The sequence below is a fragment of the Euphorbia lathyris genome, chromosome 1 (assembly GCF_963576675.1).
Source record: "Euphorbia lathyris chromosome 1, ddEupLath1.1, whole genome shotgun sequence".
In the NCBI taxonomy this organism is placed as follows: Eukaryota; Viridiplantae; Streptophyta; class Magnoliopsida; order Malpighiales; family Euphorbiaceae; genus Euphorbia; species Euphorbia lathyris.
The window spans coordinates 32,705,905-32,722,069 of NC_088910.1; the positions used below are offsets into that span (position 1 = coordinate 32,705,905).

At 35.0% G+C, this 16,165-nt stretch overlaps 1 protein-coding gene, 1 long non-coding RNA gene and 1 other non-coding gene across 3 annotated transcripts; 1 reads left to right on the forward strand and 2 right to left on the reverse strand.

Annotated features, from left to right (window-relative positions):
• Positions 1–6,749: 6,749 nt before the first annotated feature.
• On the reverse strand, positions 6,750–10,316 carry LOC136217626 (uncharacterized). The gene is made up of 3 exons (XM_066004232.1): positions 10,287–10,316; positions 7,037–7,184; positions 6,750–6,967 (listed from the first exon to the last, which is right to left on the reverse strand). The coding sequence occupies exons 1-3, from the start codon at positions 10,314–10,316 to the stop codon at positions 6,750–6,752; spliced, it is 396 nt and encodes a 131-aa protein (XP_065860304.1).
• Positions 8,091–8,197, reverse strand: LOC136215853 (small nucleolar RNA R71). The gene has a single exon (XR_010682856.1). It is a non-coding gene; the product is annotated as a small nucleolar RNA R71 (small nucleolar RNA).
• Positions 10,317–14,099: 3,783 nt separating the features above from the next.
• Positions 14,100–15,005, forward strand: LOC136204148 (uncharacterized). The gene is made up of 4 exons (XR_010675066.1): positions 14,100–14,471; positions 14,571–14,637; positions 14,727–14,806; positions 14,911–15,005. It is a non-coding gene; the product is annotated as an uncharacterized lncRNA (long non-coding RNA).
• The last annotated feature ends 1,160 nt before the right edge of the window (positions 15,006–16,165 follow it).

Genomic DNA, 16,165 nt, shown 5'->3' on the forward strand with positions numbered 1-16,165 from the left:
ATTTTACATACAATTTTTTTTTAAAGGAGCCCTTATTTCTTATATCGCCAAGGGTCCATAAATTGCCAGAAAGATTCATTATCTTCAACCTGCAACTTTTATTATTATTATTTTTTTTTTTGATGAAATAAGGCCAACTTTTATTATTTTGAAAAGCTTCTATCTCAGTCAAGGTCAGTTTTTGTCTGTTCCCTCATGACCATGAAGGAGTAGTCCGTTAGCAAATCTAGTCAATTTAAACTAGTAATTATAAGTATTATTGTCTCTATTTAATAAAAGATGTTATCTTAAATGGTTGTTTGAAGGAATATTATTGTATAGATGATTATTCTATAGGTTAATATGATGAGATGATACGAGTATTTAATGGAGACTTTAACAGATACGAATATAATTGTTTAGGGTGCATTTTTTCCTCCAAAGGGATATAATTCATTGAGTCGGATATCGGAGGGGATTTTTTTTTTTTTTTTTTTTGCTAAACAAAATTATATAGTATAGAATTATTATTAGATGTTGTATTGTAGGACAATATGGCAATCATTCATGGGAGGGTGTTATTGTTTCTCAAAAGACTTAATACATTATTTGCTTTCTGAATTTGTTCAAAAAGCTTGATTGCCCTTCTGAACTTTCATAGTATCCTGATAGCCCTCTGAACTTGTATAAAATGTTCAGTTAGCCCCCCTAAACTTGCGTAAAATGTAATCAATTGATCATTTAGTCGCAAAAAAGTAAATTAAATGCGAAAGATGTATTCCACGCATCTTAGAACGTTATTACATAATTAAAAAATAAATTAAAAATAAAGTTATTACTTGCTCAACTATACAACTTATCTTCTCTAATATTAGAATTGCATATCCCAATTTTGGTCGTTTTACTTTTTTTAAGACTCCTACAATACATCTTCCGCATTTAACTTATTTTTTTGCGATCGAGTGATCAATTGATTACATTTTATGCAAGTTCAAATGGCTAACTGAATATTTTATGCAAGTTCAGGGAGCTATTAGGAACACTTTGAAAATCTATGGGGTCAATCAAGTTTTTTGGACAAGTTCATGGGCAAAAGATGTATTAAGTCATCTCCTAAACGTGTGAAGAAGAGTGGGTTGACTTCACTTTAAAGATTATGTTATGTATTGGTTGCATGTTTTTGCACCACTCAAGGCACGTGCATCGCAAGTGATCGTGATGCCACTCTTTCCAACTTATTTGACTTTTTCCTAATAGTACATGTTTTTATCTTCAACAAAATAAAGTTATTGGCTAATCGTGATTTTTTTTATGGTAAATTCCAAAAAAACCCCATGTAGTTTGATGTTGTTCTAAAAAAACCTTTATGGTTTGTTATTAAAAAAAAATAGACTGTGGTTTGCGCCGTTACCCCGAAAAACGGAAATGGACTTAACATCGTTAATTTGCTGACATGGTACAAGGGTAAAACGGGAAAATCAATTTTTTTTTTATTTTTCTCTCTCTTCTCTCTCATTCGTCTTCTTCTCTCTCCTCCATCTTCTTCTTCCTTCTCCTTCATCATCTCTTCTCTCCTCCTCCTTCTTTTTTTTTTTTCTTCTTCTTCCTCTCTCTCTCTCTTCTTCTTTTTTTCTTCATCATTTTTTTCTTTTTTTTTTAATTTTCTAGAATTCTGGAAATTTTCCAGAATTTCTGGAATCCAGCCCTTATAGACACCACCAAAACCTCCCCTACCTAGCTCCCTATCCCTTCTAAAATTAGATGTTGCAGTTCTCAATTCTGCAAAAGTGAAGGCTTTGAACTTTGAATCAAAATCTCAAACCTTCCATGAACACAATCATTTCCCCAATAGTAAAAAAACAGATGAAGAGGTGAGATTCAAATTGCTCATTCTCAAATTAAAATAAAGGAGAAATGAGTGATTGTAAAATTACCATCGATGAGATTGGCGACGCTACTCGGAACAAGGTCAGGGTCTGGGATGGGCTCGGCCGGTGGCGGCGGCGATGGTGGTTCAGGAGATTGAGGATTGGATTTGGTGGCAAAGACTAATTCTGGATATGAATTGTACAAAAATGATTTCTAGAAATCTGGAAATTTTCCAGAAATCTGGAAAATTTCCAGATTTCCGGAAATCTGGAAATTTTCCAGATTTCTGGAAAATTCTAGATTTCTTCGAGTGGTGGAATTTTTTTTTAAAAAAAGAATAGAAAAAAAGAAGAAGAAGAAGGAGGAAGAAGAAAAAGGAAGAAGAAGAAGGGAGAAGGAAGAAGAAGAAGAAGGAGGAGAGAAGGAAGAAGGAGGAGAAGAGAAGGAAGAAGAAGAAGAAGAAGAAGGGAGAAGGAAGAAGATGAAGGAGGAGAGAGAAGAGGGAAAAAAATAAAAAAAATCGAATTTCCTGTTTTACCCCTGTGCTACGTCAGCACTTTAACGGTGTTAAGCTAATTTCCGTTTTTCGGGGTAACGGCGCAAACCACAGTCCTTTTTTTTGTAATAACAAACCACAAGGGTTCTTTTGGAACAACATCAAACCACAGGGGTTTTTTTTGGAATTTACCCTTTTTTTAAAGAGGTATATAATTTTTTCGAAGCCTTTAAAAAGCCATTTAATTCCAATTTTTTAATTTTTACTTTGAAAAGCAAAAGTGGAAACGCGTCTCTCTCGATAGGGTTCCAGCGCCGCCGCCGTCTGTCCCATGATCGCGTTGTCGCCTGCGAAATCCACCGGTGAGAAGGTCATTCCACTGCTGTGAAGGGAGTCTCAAGCTCGGATTTGAGTTTGCTGGTGATCGTTTGTTAGTTCGTTGAGTTTTTCAGAAGTTTCGAGAAAGGTTTTCTTGCGTGTTGTAGGAGGTTCTTACTATTCGCTGTTGCTTGAGTTCCTGCCGGTGAGGGGTTCCGCTGGTTTGCAGTTTGGTAACGCAGCAGATTTGGTGAGTTGTGCTTTGTGGTTTGAGCTTTTAGAAGTCGTGGAGTAGGATTCCTTGCGAGATCGAAGGCGGCTCTTTCATTTCGCCGTCGCCTGAGTTTCTGCCGGCGATGGTTTTGTTCGTAGTTGTTACACGGTTGAGTATTGATTTGTGCTTTGTGTTTGTTCGCTGGATTTTCCTGTTGTGGAGTTCTGTGTCTTGTGATTTGGAGAGTGGAAATGGAGAGGTATATGTTGAACCTATCAATTGGGGGAGATGAAATCGGCCATCTTAAATTGGAGATGCCACCCTTGGCTGATGTCGTGGAGGACTCGGGATTGCAGTTCATGGGTCGGTTTGCGGCTGATAGACCGCTGAATTTCTTGGTTTTGTGTAACCGTCTGGCAGTGCTGTGGAGACCAGGGAGGGTAGTTGACATACAGGAGGTAAGTCCTAATCTTTATTCCATTGAGTTCTTTCATCCTATTGATAGAGATAGGGTGCTTGCTAGAGGGTCGTGGACCTTTGATAATTATATGTTGATTATGAGTAACTGGAGTCTAGGGGTTAACCATGATGAAATTAAATTATTTACTGTACCAATTTGGGTTCAAATTTTTGGATTGCCTATAGGGACAATGTCGGAGGTTGTAGGTAAGCAGTTAGGAATTTTTTTGGGAAAATTTGAGGAATATGATCCAAATAATAACCTTGGTTACCATAGACAGTTCATGCGTATTAGAGTAAGTATTGATTGTAGGCTACCATTGAAGAGATTTAAGAAAATCAAAAGCACGGGAAATGTATGGTCGCTGGCTACTTTTAAGTATGAACGGCTCGGGATTTTTTGTTATATATGTGGGATGTTGGGGCACACAGAACGCTTCTGTGAGAAGTTGTTTGACCTGCAGGGTGTGGAAGTCTTGAGAGAGTGGGGAGAGTGGCTAAAGGATACTAGTAAAAATGGAGGTGATCAGAGTGGGGCTAAGTGGCTCAGGGAGGGCGATGGGAATTACATGTCAGGGTGGGGACAAAGAGGTCAAGGAAGTTATGGGGGTGGGAGAGGGGGAGTCCTAAGGGATATTTCCAATATAGGGAGAGGAAGGGGAGAGAGAGTGGCACCTTCTAAACAAGGGGTGGGGGAGAGAGAGGTCGGCATCTGCCCATTTTCAGGACCGTTTTCCGGGTACCAATAGAAATTGGGGAGACAAAATGGGGTGGGGAGAGGGAGTCTCTGAGGATGTTGAGATGGAGTTACTAGAAGCAAGGAAGAGGAGAATGGAGGGGAAGGAGAAGGAAGGGAGTCAGGGGGGAGTACAGGGAGAGGGAGCTTCTGTTCTAGAAAAGGATAGGGAGTTTTCTAAGGTTAACTTCACGGCGAGCCCTCGTACACAGGGCTGCTAGGCGGAATGAGTTATGTAAGCTGGAACTGTCGTGGCCTGGGAAACCACCGGGTAGTTCGCGCGTTAAAGGAATTAATTAGTTCTCAAAGACCGGTAATCTTATTTTTAATGGAAACACTTGTTGACGATAATCGCATAGTTACTATAAAGCATTAATTGAAATTTGAAGGGGCTTTTTCTGTAAGTAAAAGAGGACGTAGTGGTGGTTTTGGCAATATTATTGAAAGCAGAAATTCAAGTAAGTGTGAAGAGCTATTCTGAGCATCATACAGACGTGGTAATAACTGATGACTTACATGGGGATTGGAGGCTGGTGGGGTGATAAGCCCAAAATATACCTAAAATATCATTAATATTTACGTTAGTTTTGTAGTGAAATCGTGCTAATTATATTCAATAAGAGTACTTTTACGTCTATATATGTTTCTTTGATGCAAGGTACTTAATTATTTGGTTAAATCCAAATAGAAGCTAAAACGGACCAAAAACGAGAGAAAAATCAGAGTTACGAGCTAAAAGTACGAGTAATTCAGAAGACCGATACGAGGAGATGGGAGTCGTCGAAGACCAGGAATCAAAGCCCGTGTCGCGACCGAAATTCTCACATCTCGGTCGCGACATGCTAATTTCAAGCACGAAGGATAAGTTCGTTTTGAGCAAATTTTTACTCCCCAGGTCGCGACTGAGATTCTAAAATCTCGGTACGACCAGCAGCCACTGTAGCAGTAATTTCACATGACGAAATTCCAAGAAATGCGTCTGTTTGAGTGGATAGAAATGACTCTTCAAGCGGACATGACCGTTCAAACACAACTCTCCAGCATCTATAAATAAAGAGTTCATTTCAGAATTCAGGATGTTGGTTGATATAGTTTTAGAGAGCATATATTATGTTGAAATTCTGATTCAGAAGAGAACCAGATATTAGATTACATTTCTGTAAAAGCAAACTTGTTGTACACATGTTGTTCTTAGATTAATTACAAATGCAGTAGCGATTAGTTTAGATTTAAGAATTGTTCGAAGACAAGTTCACATTCTGGTAGTGGATCCGACGATCTCTATTCCGAAGATTCAGCGAGAAGAACTAATGGCTGAAGCGCCCCAGGTTCTGACAAACCTACGAAGTTTGAGGAAAGGATTGACAACCCGGAACTCAAATTAGTTAAAATGCTATCCATGTTTATTCTTCTCTGTTAACTTGTGAAGATTCACAATTCTATAATGATACATTTATTTTATTCAATATATTTTTCTGTTGTTACTTTGATGTTACCTTCGAAGTAAGGTTCTGGTGTTTTCATTAAAACGTAGATATTTCATATAATTACAAGGAAACTTTGTTGAACACTTAAAAGAATTAGGATTTATGGATGATATGATCGTTGAGTCGGCTTATCAGACATAAAACACCAATTTGATTAAGGTAGGAATCTGCTCCGAACCAGAGAGATTTCTACGGTTCAAAGCCCATTAATTGCGTAAATTAATGAATTGTTACATGTTTATAATCTTACCAAAGTTATAGTTGCTTTCTTTGCTTAATGCGAGTAAGTTTTGTACACTTCTTATTCTAAATACAAAAGTTTCTGTCTTGTAATCAAATCTCAAGACAGAATTGTACTCTAAGTTCAACATATTATTCTCATCTAATCCAGACTAATACAAACTAATTAAACGATTTTCTATAATATAAACCCAAAGACGTTAATTAAACGGAATTAAAATAAGTTTTCTTGAAAAGCGTTCCTTGTGGGATCGATATCTTTTATTACTACAAGCGTATACCGTGCACTTGCAGAAACCGCTGAACAAGTTTTTGGCGCCGTTGCCGGGGAATGCCAAATTTTTTACAAAAATTTAGATTTTTCGTGTTTTATTTCGAATCTAGGTTTATATATACTTATATTATTTTTTTATATATATTATTTATTCAAATTTACTTACAATTTTTTTTTTTGGTAAATTCCAAAAAAAAACTCTGTGGTTTGATGTTGTTCCAAAAAAAAACCCTTGTGGTTTGTTATTACAAAAAAAAAAGGACTGTGGTTTACGCCGTTACCCGAAAAACGGAAAATGGCTTAACGGTGTTAAAATGCTGACGTGGCACAGGGGTAAAGTTGGAAATTCGAATTTTTTTTATTTTTTTTATTTTTTTCCCTCTCTCTCCTCTTCTTCTTCTTCTTCATTCTTCTTCTCCTTCCTCCTTCTTCCTCCTCCTCCTCATTCTTCTTCTCCTTCTTCTCTCCTCTTCCTTCTTCTCTCATCCTTCTTCTTCGGAAATAAGAAAATTGAGCAAAATTCAATGAATCAACCAAGGCAGAAATCTTCAAATACAATTCGATTTTTACAATTTTACTTCTTTTTGTTGACTGAAACCTCGTCTAAAAATTGAAATTTAAAAACATAATTTAGACAAAGGCTAATATTTACACGCATAATAAAGGAAGAAACTAAACTAATATGAACATTGAGGTCTGTGCACACGATCTCTGAGAATTCCATTGTAAAGAGCGAGTCTATTAGCATGGATTTTATTAATGTCGTTTCTGCAAATTCTGTCAATCTTTTCCTTTTCCTTCCTGTATTCCTCTCCGTTCCCTTTGGTATCCTTGACATTTTCTGCAAATTTGACCCTCTTTTTCTTCTTCTTACTCCTTTCCTTTCTCTTTTCATCTGCAAACCAAAAGATCAATAAAACACTGAAACTGAATAAATAGAAATGGATAAAGAAAAGAAAAAGACCAGATGACAAACAAGAACGAAGATTTAGAGTAGTTGGACGGGAAGGCAGGGTTTTGTGCTTGGAAAAGGCAATAAAAAGAACAGTGCTAGAAACAACCATAACAGCTCCCAATTCTAATTTCCAGATTTCTGGAAATTTTCCAGAAATCTGGAAATTTCCCAAATCTGGATTCCAGATTTTGGAAATTTCAAGATTTCTTCGGAAATCGGAAATTAAAAAAAAAGAATAGAAGAAAAAAAGAAGAAGAAGAAGGAAGAAGAGGAAGAAGAAGGAGAAGGAGAGAAGAAGAAGAAGAAGAAGAGAGGGAAAAAAATAAAAAAAAAATTCGAATTTCCAACTTTACCCCTGTGCCACGTCAGCATTTTAACACCGTTAAGCCATTTTCCGTTTTTCAGGTAACGGCGTAAACCACAGTCCTTTTTTTTGTAATAACAAACCACAAGGGTATTTTTGGAACAACATCAAACCACAGGGGTTTTTTTTTTGGAATTTACCCTTTTTTTCAATTTTTTTTGAAGGTATTTTCATTTCGTGCACATAATTTCAAGGTCATGCGCAGTACTCGAAGTTCAGGCATTCAACCGGAATTACCCGATCCAGAAATTGAAAGGACAATAAAAAGAAAGAAAAAGAAAAATAAAGAGAAACAAAATCCAGTACCACAGCCAGAAACTATGGCAAATCCACCCAGACTTATGAATTATGCTACACCAAGAGTAGCCGGCGTAACGAACAGTATAGTTAGACTCCAGATAAATGTACATCAATTCGAAATTTAGCCAACTTTTGCTTAACATGTTACAAAATAATGTGACATTTTATGGACTACCTAACGAAAATCCAAATACCCATTTGACAAATTTCCTAGAAATTTGTGACACTTTCAAAATGACCGACGTGCCTGTCGAAGCAATTAAACTTTGCCTATTTCCTTTCACTTTGAAGGGCAGGGCCAAAGTTTGGTTAACTTCTATGCCGGTCGGAACATTCGGAACTTGGGACTAATTAGCTCAAGCATTTTTATCCAAATTTTTCCCTTTAGCAAAAACTGCAAAAATTATAAAAGAATTAACATCCTTCACACAACATGACAATGAAACCCTGTGTGAAGCATGGAAACGTTTCAAGGAACTTCAACGTTTATGTCCACATCACCACTTGCCCGATGAATTTTTGATGCAGACATTCTATAACGGAAAAAATCCCACAACCAGAGGTTCATTAGATGCTATGTCGGGAGGGTTATTTATGAAGAAAACATCTGCCCAAGCGAAAGAACTTTTAGAGGAAATGGCAATCAACAGTAGTATGTGGCCTGCCGAACGTGGACACATGCCAGTGGTGAAACCATCATCCTCGACTACATCACCAGTAAAAGGTATAGTTAATCTCGATCCGATCGTGATGTTACAAGCCCAATTTTCTGCGCTATCGCACAAAATTGATAAGTTTATGACACCGTGTGACATTAACGGAAATCCAACTTGGATTAAAATGGTATGGATGAGGTAGAATAGGTAAACTTTGTCCAAGGACAAAATCAGACAAATAACCCTTATTCAAACACTTATAATCCCGAATGGAGGAATAACCCTAATTTTAGTTGGAAAGAGAATAATAATGTCGGTGTCAGTCAAAGTCAGACTAATAACTATCAAAATCAATCAAGAGATACGATTGGCACATTATCTTCTAAAATCGACAAATTCATAGATGTTATCGGTGGTAAAGTAAACAGCCATGATGATGGCTTTAAACGAATTGAGAATAAATTCGATCAACTAATTAAAAACCATTCGTTTAGCATCCATAATTTGGGGGTTCAAATAGGACAAATTGCTAAATCAATTCCATCCCGAAAAGAGGGAAGTCTTCCCAGCCATACGGAAGAAAATCTTAAAGAGCAGGTTAAAGCTATCGCTCTTCGTTCGGGAAAACACTATTTAGGTCCGGAAATGCCCAGAGATTCTACTAACATTTTGTAGGGAAGTGATTTGACAAATAACTCCTCAGAAGTGAATGTAAATTCAAATAGTTCACCCGTAGATGCTAATGCAAAAATATTTTCGCCAAAACCATCGTTTCCACATAAAGTCCAAAATAAGGACTATGATAAAAAACTTTTAACATTTTTAGACAAACTTAAAAATTTGCATATAAATTTGACGTTTATGGATGTGATAACGCAAATTACTAACTATGGTAAATTTTTAAAGGATTTAATTTCTAAGAAAATTAGTTGGGAAGGAATTTCATCTATATCGTTAACTGAAGATTGTAGTTCAATAGTATCATGTCATTTGTCGACTAAGCTCAAAGATCCTGAATGTTTCACCATCCCGTGTAAATTGGGAGACATCAAATTCCCAAGTTGTCTTTGTGACTTAGGAGCGAACATTAACTTAATGTCATTGTCTATTTTCAAAAAGTTAGGTGTAGAAGAAGATATCAAGCGTACCAATATGGTTTTGCAATTAGCGGATCAAACCACTAAGAAACCATATGGTATAATTGAGGACGTTTTAGTTAAAGTCGATAAATTCATTTTTCCTACCGACTTTGTTATACTAGACTTTGCATATGACGTTAATTGTCTGCTAATTTTTGGTAGACCGTTTATGAATACGGGACGTGCATTAGTCGATGTATCGGAAGGAAAAATAGTTTTGAGAATAGGTGAAGACAAGATTGAGTTCAATCTGAATGAAGCAATGAAATACCCTATATGGAAGAGTTTGTTTGTATGAAACTTGATTTGGTCGATGAGTATGTCAATGATGTTATTCAAAGAGAAAAAGTAATAGAACCCATAGTGGGAGAAGAATTAGAAGATAAGGCTCCAGAGCCTTTGATTCGAGAAGATGGACCAGTTCCACCTTCAATTTTAAAACCCCCTAAGTTAGTTTTTTGGCCTAATGCTCCTCCAGCCCCCTTAACTTGTTCAAATTGGTCATTTTACCTCTCCAACTCATCGAATGTCCTATTTACCCCCTTAACTCCATAGAAATGGTATTTCCCACCCCCTTAACTTGTCGGGTAAATTTCATCAATGGTGTACAACCTTTACTCTATTTCACACTTTGGTGTACAACCTTCAATTTGACTCACTAATATATACGAACTTATAAGTGACCTCCCACTTTAGTATACAGCAGGTAAAAATGACCGGTCAAACCGGTCAAACTTGCCATTTCACCCATTTTTAAACTCATTCCTTAAAAAGCATGGGATCCATTTATGTTCAATTACCATTATACCCTCTATTCCATCTTTTTCCATTATAGTGTCATTCCATCTTCTTCAAGTATAATTTGTCTCCCCTCTCTCTCCTCCCTCTTATCACTCTCACTTACTCTAACTTCCTGCTACCTAATTAGATACAACGTTTTTTAGCTTGTCAACTCCACCAATTACAATATAAATCCATATAAAATAGCAGCTTCCATGGTTTCTCTTTCTAATTTTCCATTTCTCTCTCTAACTATTCTTCTCCCCTTAATTCCTTTCTCTCTCTAAATTCAATAATCAAACACAAAAGAAACATTTAATCAAAATCAAAACCCAAAAAACGTGAAATTTGCTTAATCAAAATCAAAACTCTAAAACCTAAAACATGAAATTTGCTTAATCAAAATCAAAACTCAAAATTGGAAAATCGCAGGACATCCACACATGTCAAGCTTAATCAAAATCTAAACCCAAAATCAAAACCCAAATTTGCTTAATCAAAATCGAAAATCGCACGACACCACAAAGGTCAAGCTTCTCCAGCATGTGACAACCATTAGCAATCTCAATCAGACCTTCATCACCAACCAATGGTAAATTTCATAAAGAAAGAGCCTTTGAGCGAAGCAACCATGGGAAATTGCTATTGGTCTACACTTGTTATAAATCATAAAGAACAGATAAACATTCATCTGGTGCTTTCTTTAAAAGAACAACAGTGCCTCTAAATTCCCAATCCATCTCTTCCAATTAGTTGAGGGACAACTACCTTTAACTCGCCTTCTCCTTCAAGACCCTCTAGAGAGAGATGAATTAAGGAAAGAAAAATAGTTAGAGAGAGAAATGAAAAATCAAAGAGAAACTATGTGCAGAAAATAAAATGAAGGAGATACTATATTTTATTTTTTTTCTATTTAGAAAGGAAATTATGAAGGGTATTTTAGCAATTTCACATGTGGTATCTTTGATTAAAGTTGAAAAATGGTGAGGTGGCGCGTTGACCGGTCATTTTCACCGGCTATACACCATAGTGGGAGGTCACCTCTAAGTTCGTATATATTAGTGAGTAAAATTGAAGGTTGTACACCAAAATGTGAAATATGACAAAGGTTGTACATTATAGGTGAAATTTACCCTAACTTGTCCAAATTAGTTATTTTACCCCTCATCAACTCATCGAATGTCCTATTTACCCCTTTAACTCCTTAAAAGTGACATTTCTCACCCCTTATGATCATATTTACCCTCTTAACTCCATAAAAGTGGTATTTCTTACCCCTTTATAGTGCAAAATTAATAGCACTTATTCAAATGAGTTTGAAAATATGTATTTTTAATATCAACTTTTTATTTTGTTTTAATTTAATAATTATATTGATCCTTCATATGTTTATTATAATACTATTGCATTACAATAATTAGATAATCAAACTTTAACTAGCAAAAAAAAAAGTTGAAAAGAGAAAGAATGAATAAAAAATACAAATAACAAGAACATTTTTTTTATAAAAAAACAAGAACATTAATATAAACAAGTTAAAAACATTATATATAGGGAAAAGGTACCAAAATAGGTCTATGATTTTGGGGAAGTATCAATTTAGATTCTACGTACAAAATAGCACCAATATAGGTTTAACGTTTAAAAAATGTATCAATTTAGGCCTCGATGACAGATTGTAATGGGTAAGAAATACCACTTTTATGGAGTTAAGGGGGCAAATAGGACATTCTATGAGTTGGTGAGGTAAATGGACAAGGTGAGAGGGTGGGAAATACCACTTTTATGGAGTTAAGGATGTAAATAGGATATTTTATAAGTTGGGGGGATAAATGGACCAGTTGAGGGGGTAAGAAATACCATTTTGATGACTTGTGGAGAATTTCTGATTAACTTACGTCTCTGTGGGGGCGTCGTTGGGTTCGACGGGGGGAAGCTCCGATGCCAAAGTCAGTAAAGAAGAATAAGAGAGCAAACTGAATTGACAAAGGGTAAGTGTATGTGTACCTTGATAGCCTGATTAGGCTATATATAGTCATGAAGTTGTAACTTTCAGTAACTAGAAAGTCTCCATTAATTTCCCATTAATGGCGGTTACAGGTTATCTTTAAGTTGGCGGTTAGCTAATTGATAGCTCATTAATGGTCTTAATTGCCAGATCGGCCCAACCGTTCTAATGGCGGATTAAGTGTTTATGGAGATTCGTCTTATAGGTTCACCCGCGGGTCTCTTTTGATGAGTCCCTGGTGATCCGTCCGCCGGATCTCTTTGTTACAATACGCCATGGTATTCCCGTATCAGGTGACCAACACGTGGCGTTCTTAGGCGAATATCTCTTTTGATCCTTGAGATAATATCACAATGTTATCACATTTTTATGGAGTTAAGGAGGTAAATAAGATATTCAATAAATTGAGAAGATAAAATGACCAATTTAGATAAATTAAAGGGGCCGGAAGAGTATTAGACCTAGTTTCTTTGTAAAAAAAAAGATGGAATAGGCTGCATATGGGCCTAGAAACCTAAAATAGATCTGCAAATCATAAGGGCCCAAATACACGCGACCTCAAGGTGTTCGGTTAAAACTTTAAAATTAGAATTCAAAACCGAAATGTTTATTTATTTTATTTTATTTATACAATCAGAATTTCTTTTGAATTTGTTTGGTAATTTAATGATGAGAATAAGAATCAATGTACTAATATGAATAGTGAATTGCTGTTTACCATCTTTCTATTATCATTTATCCCTAAATGACCATTTCGCTGTTTCTCCTCATATTTCAAAAACAAAGTTCAAGCTCAACGAATTAATTTCCCTCCTCACTTCACATCTTAACAACAATCATGGCTGGACATTTAGATAAAGGAAAAAGAGCAATAATCCCCCCGATAATCGTGTTTATTTAATCTAAAATGTAATTTGATAAAGAGATTACTAAATTGATTTTTTTTTAAATTCCTTTTTATACCTTTCCAGTCTTGATCACATGCACCTTAATGAGCATGTAGAATTTGCTTATTCACCGTTAGATCTAGGCTTATTAGAATCCTAAGGAAGAGATTCAAAGCATCCTTAGGCTTAGATTTAATAAGTCTATATCTAACGGTGAATGAACAAATTCACTTGCTCATTAAGATGCATGTGAAAATTCTTGTATACCTTTTAGGGATTTTTGAAGATTAGATCTATATATATATATATATATATATATATATATATATATATATATATATATATAAAGAAAATATTGGATATTATCAAATAACTTAATTATATATTAGAAAATAATATTAGATATTATGAAGTAGCTTTATCTTTATATATATGTAGATAAAAAAAATTAGAATTTATCAAATAACGTAATCATCTATTAAATATATGATGTGGCGCGATAAGAAATCACGAAATTTAATAAAATTTGTGCTAAGGTGTAAAAATAGCTCTAACGTTTTGGGTCAGGAACAATTTTACTCCTAACGTTTAAAATGATGCAATTTTACCCCTAATGTTTTTAGCCAAGAGCAATTTTATCCCTAACACATATATTTTTATTCCTTATTTTGTACCAATTGCATATCAATTCGTTCTAAAAAAAAGGATTTCATGTTATTTGTAATTTAATAATAGAATTCGTTAGAGCTATTTTTGTACCTTAGCCCATAAAATTTTAAATTTTCTGAAAAATTATACAAATTTTAAATATTCTCGCCACTTTGGTGTTGAGATAAACTTAATCAGAATCCTAACTAAAACCCAACTCATCTGGGATAAATTTAAACCCAAAACTAATTTGAAATTCAAAATCCAAAATTATTGCAATCAGATTTATCTTCTCCTATGTAGCGATCCCTTCTCCATATCTTCTCATGATATACAAGAGGTGAGTAGATTTATGCGGGAGAGATGAAGAATTCAGAGGAAGTTTAAAGTTTATTATCCCTCTCTATTTCCGATAAAATCTAATCCCTCTCTATCCATTTTCATCTTCTCCAATTGCTTAGCTACATTTTGGGAGAAATTTACTCCCTTCAATACCTATCCATAGTCGTAATTTCTATCCATTTCAATACCTAAAACTAAAAAAACCAGCATAAGCTCTCTTCCCCTTCTCTCTCTGTCTCTCTCTATAACAGTGCGATGAATTGAGAGTTTCAGTTTGGGTTCTTCATACAGATGTTATTTCTTACTCGGAGATGAATAAGGTATCATTACCAGTATCTTAAAATATATTCATTTAATGTTTTTTCTTATCAGAACCGAAGAACTGAATTGCTTTTCTAATTTTGATCATAAACATGCAGTTTTCTGACCATATAAACTTGAAGCTGACAATTACAAGGTTTATGTTGAAGATTTAGAACCATAAACGTAATTAGAGTTGTTGTTGTTCTTTTACTGTTGTGATGATTTGAAAGTGTATATGATTTTGGAACTTATTTTTTGCGCTCCGTATTCAGATTTCAAGTGTCAATTTGAACCTAAAATCTTCAAAGAGTATCTCTGGCACTTCAATGTCAACTGGATCTTCTTCCTTAAAGTAAGTCACCTTTGCTTTAATGTTTCAATAACAAATGTTGATAGTGTGACATGTGGTTTCATATTAGTGTCTAAAATTGTTCTTTAATATTTTGCTCCATCCAGGACATGCAGCAGAATCAGTTTCCAGCCCATCAAGACCATAACTACTGAAATGCCATTGCCACCAGGCGGGTTTGGGGGGCTTGAACCCCGACAGGTGGGTGGAGAATTGAGAAAAAAATAATTTAGTAATGGTGTCTGGTAATATTTTGGAGAGAATTATATTCTCTATGTAGTATTATTTCAATGTTTAAAGGTAGATGAGATGGTTAAGGATGCTTACTTTTATTTGAGAGGTCCCTATGTTCAACTACCTTCAACCTTGTTTTCTTTTAAAAAGTTTTTATTTATTTTAATTTTATTTTTCAATAATTATAAAAATATGTTACCATTATTAATTAATTTAAATGGACTCTTTATTTTTATTTTGATAACACTTTTGAATTCATTTTTAATACATCTTTACTATTAAAAAAAAGTAAACATATTTAATATTCATCTTTATTATGTCTTTATCATTAAAAAAAAGTAAACATGTTTAATTTTCTATTAGTTCAATACTAGTTTCTAAAAAATGATAACATTTTTACAGTTTTAACGCGTTGGATGCTAAAAAAATTTTGTCCAGCCCTAACGGGATGGACTTTGAAAATTTACCGTCAACCGCACGGTTAAAATTAGCCTCCCAAATCTTAATTCCTGGTTCTGCCACTGTTTTGATGTAAATATATATATTCCAACTGTTGTAATTTACTTTACCGCACTTTACATTTCCGCGCATATATTAATCGTGAATAAGGAGTGATTGATTTAAACTAAATGGCTTTAACTAAAATGCTAAAAACGGTTTTCAAAACGAGAAAGAAAAGGTTTTCAAATGAAATCGAAATTTAAGAGAATATGCAATTATACCGTTAGCGCCTAGTAGTGTTAAGTAGGAGGCCGGTAAACCGGGCGATTATGGGGTGTCGTCAACAGTATCATTTTCTCGGGTCTTCCAGGCGAGGCTTGATATCTACAACTATCGCAATACCGAAATCCACTAGAGTTCATGTAGGCGCAGCCTACTAGAATCGACACACCGAAAATCGTACGTATTGATAACACAAGTTACGGGCCCTAGTTTCCGAAGCATATTGAGTTAGTCTCGACTGTAATTAGAGAATTCCGAGCTAGGCCCTTCACATGATTGATAGGTTAATTTCAATCATCCTTGCATGTTTAATCATTTCTTGCTCAATTGATTGAATTCCTATCTTTCATAAGATAGACTTACCATTTTCATCTCCTTCCGTGTTGCAAATTCTGTTTCAGTTAG

What these genes read in the sequence shown, in the direction of transcription:
- LOC136217626 (XM_066004232.1), bottom strand. Translation starts at nt 10,316, where the DNA reads ATGGAAAAAGATGGAATAGAGGGTATAATG. An exon ending in ATGGAATAGAGGGTATAATG is followed by an intron (nt 7,185 to 10,286) that starts GTAATTGAACAT and finishes GGAAATTTCCAG; the next exon opens with ATTTCTGGAAAATTTCCAGA. An exon ending in TCGTTCTTGTTTGTCATCTG is followed by an intron (nt 6,968 to 7,036) that starts GTCTTTTTCTTT and finishes TTTGGTTTGCAG; the next exon opens with ATGAAAAGAGAAAGGAAAGG.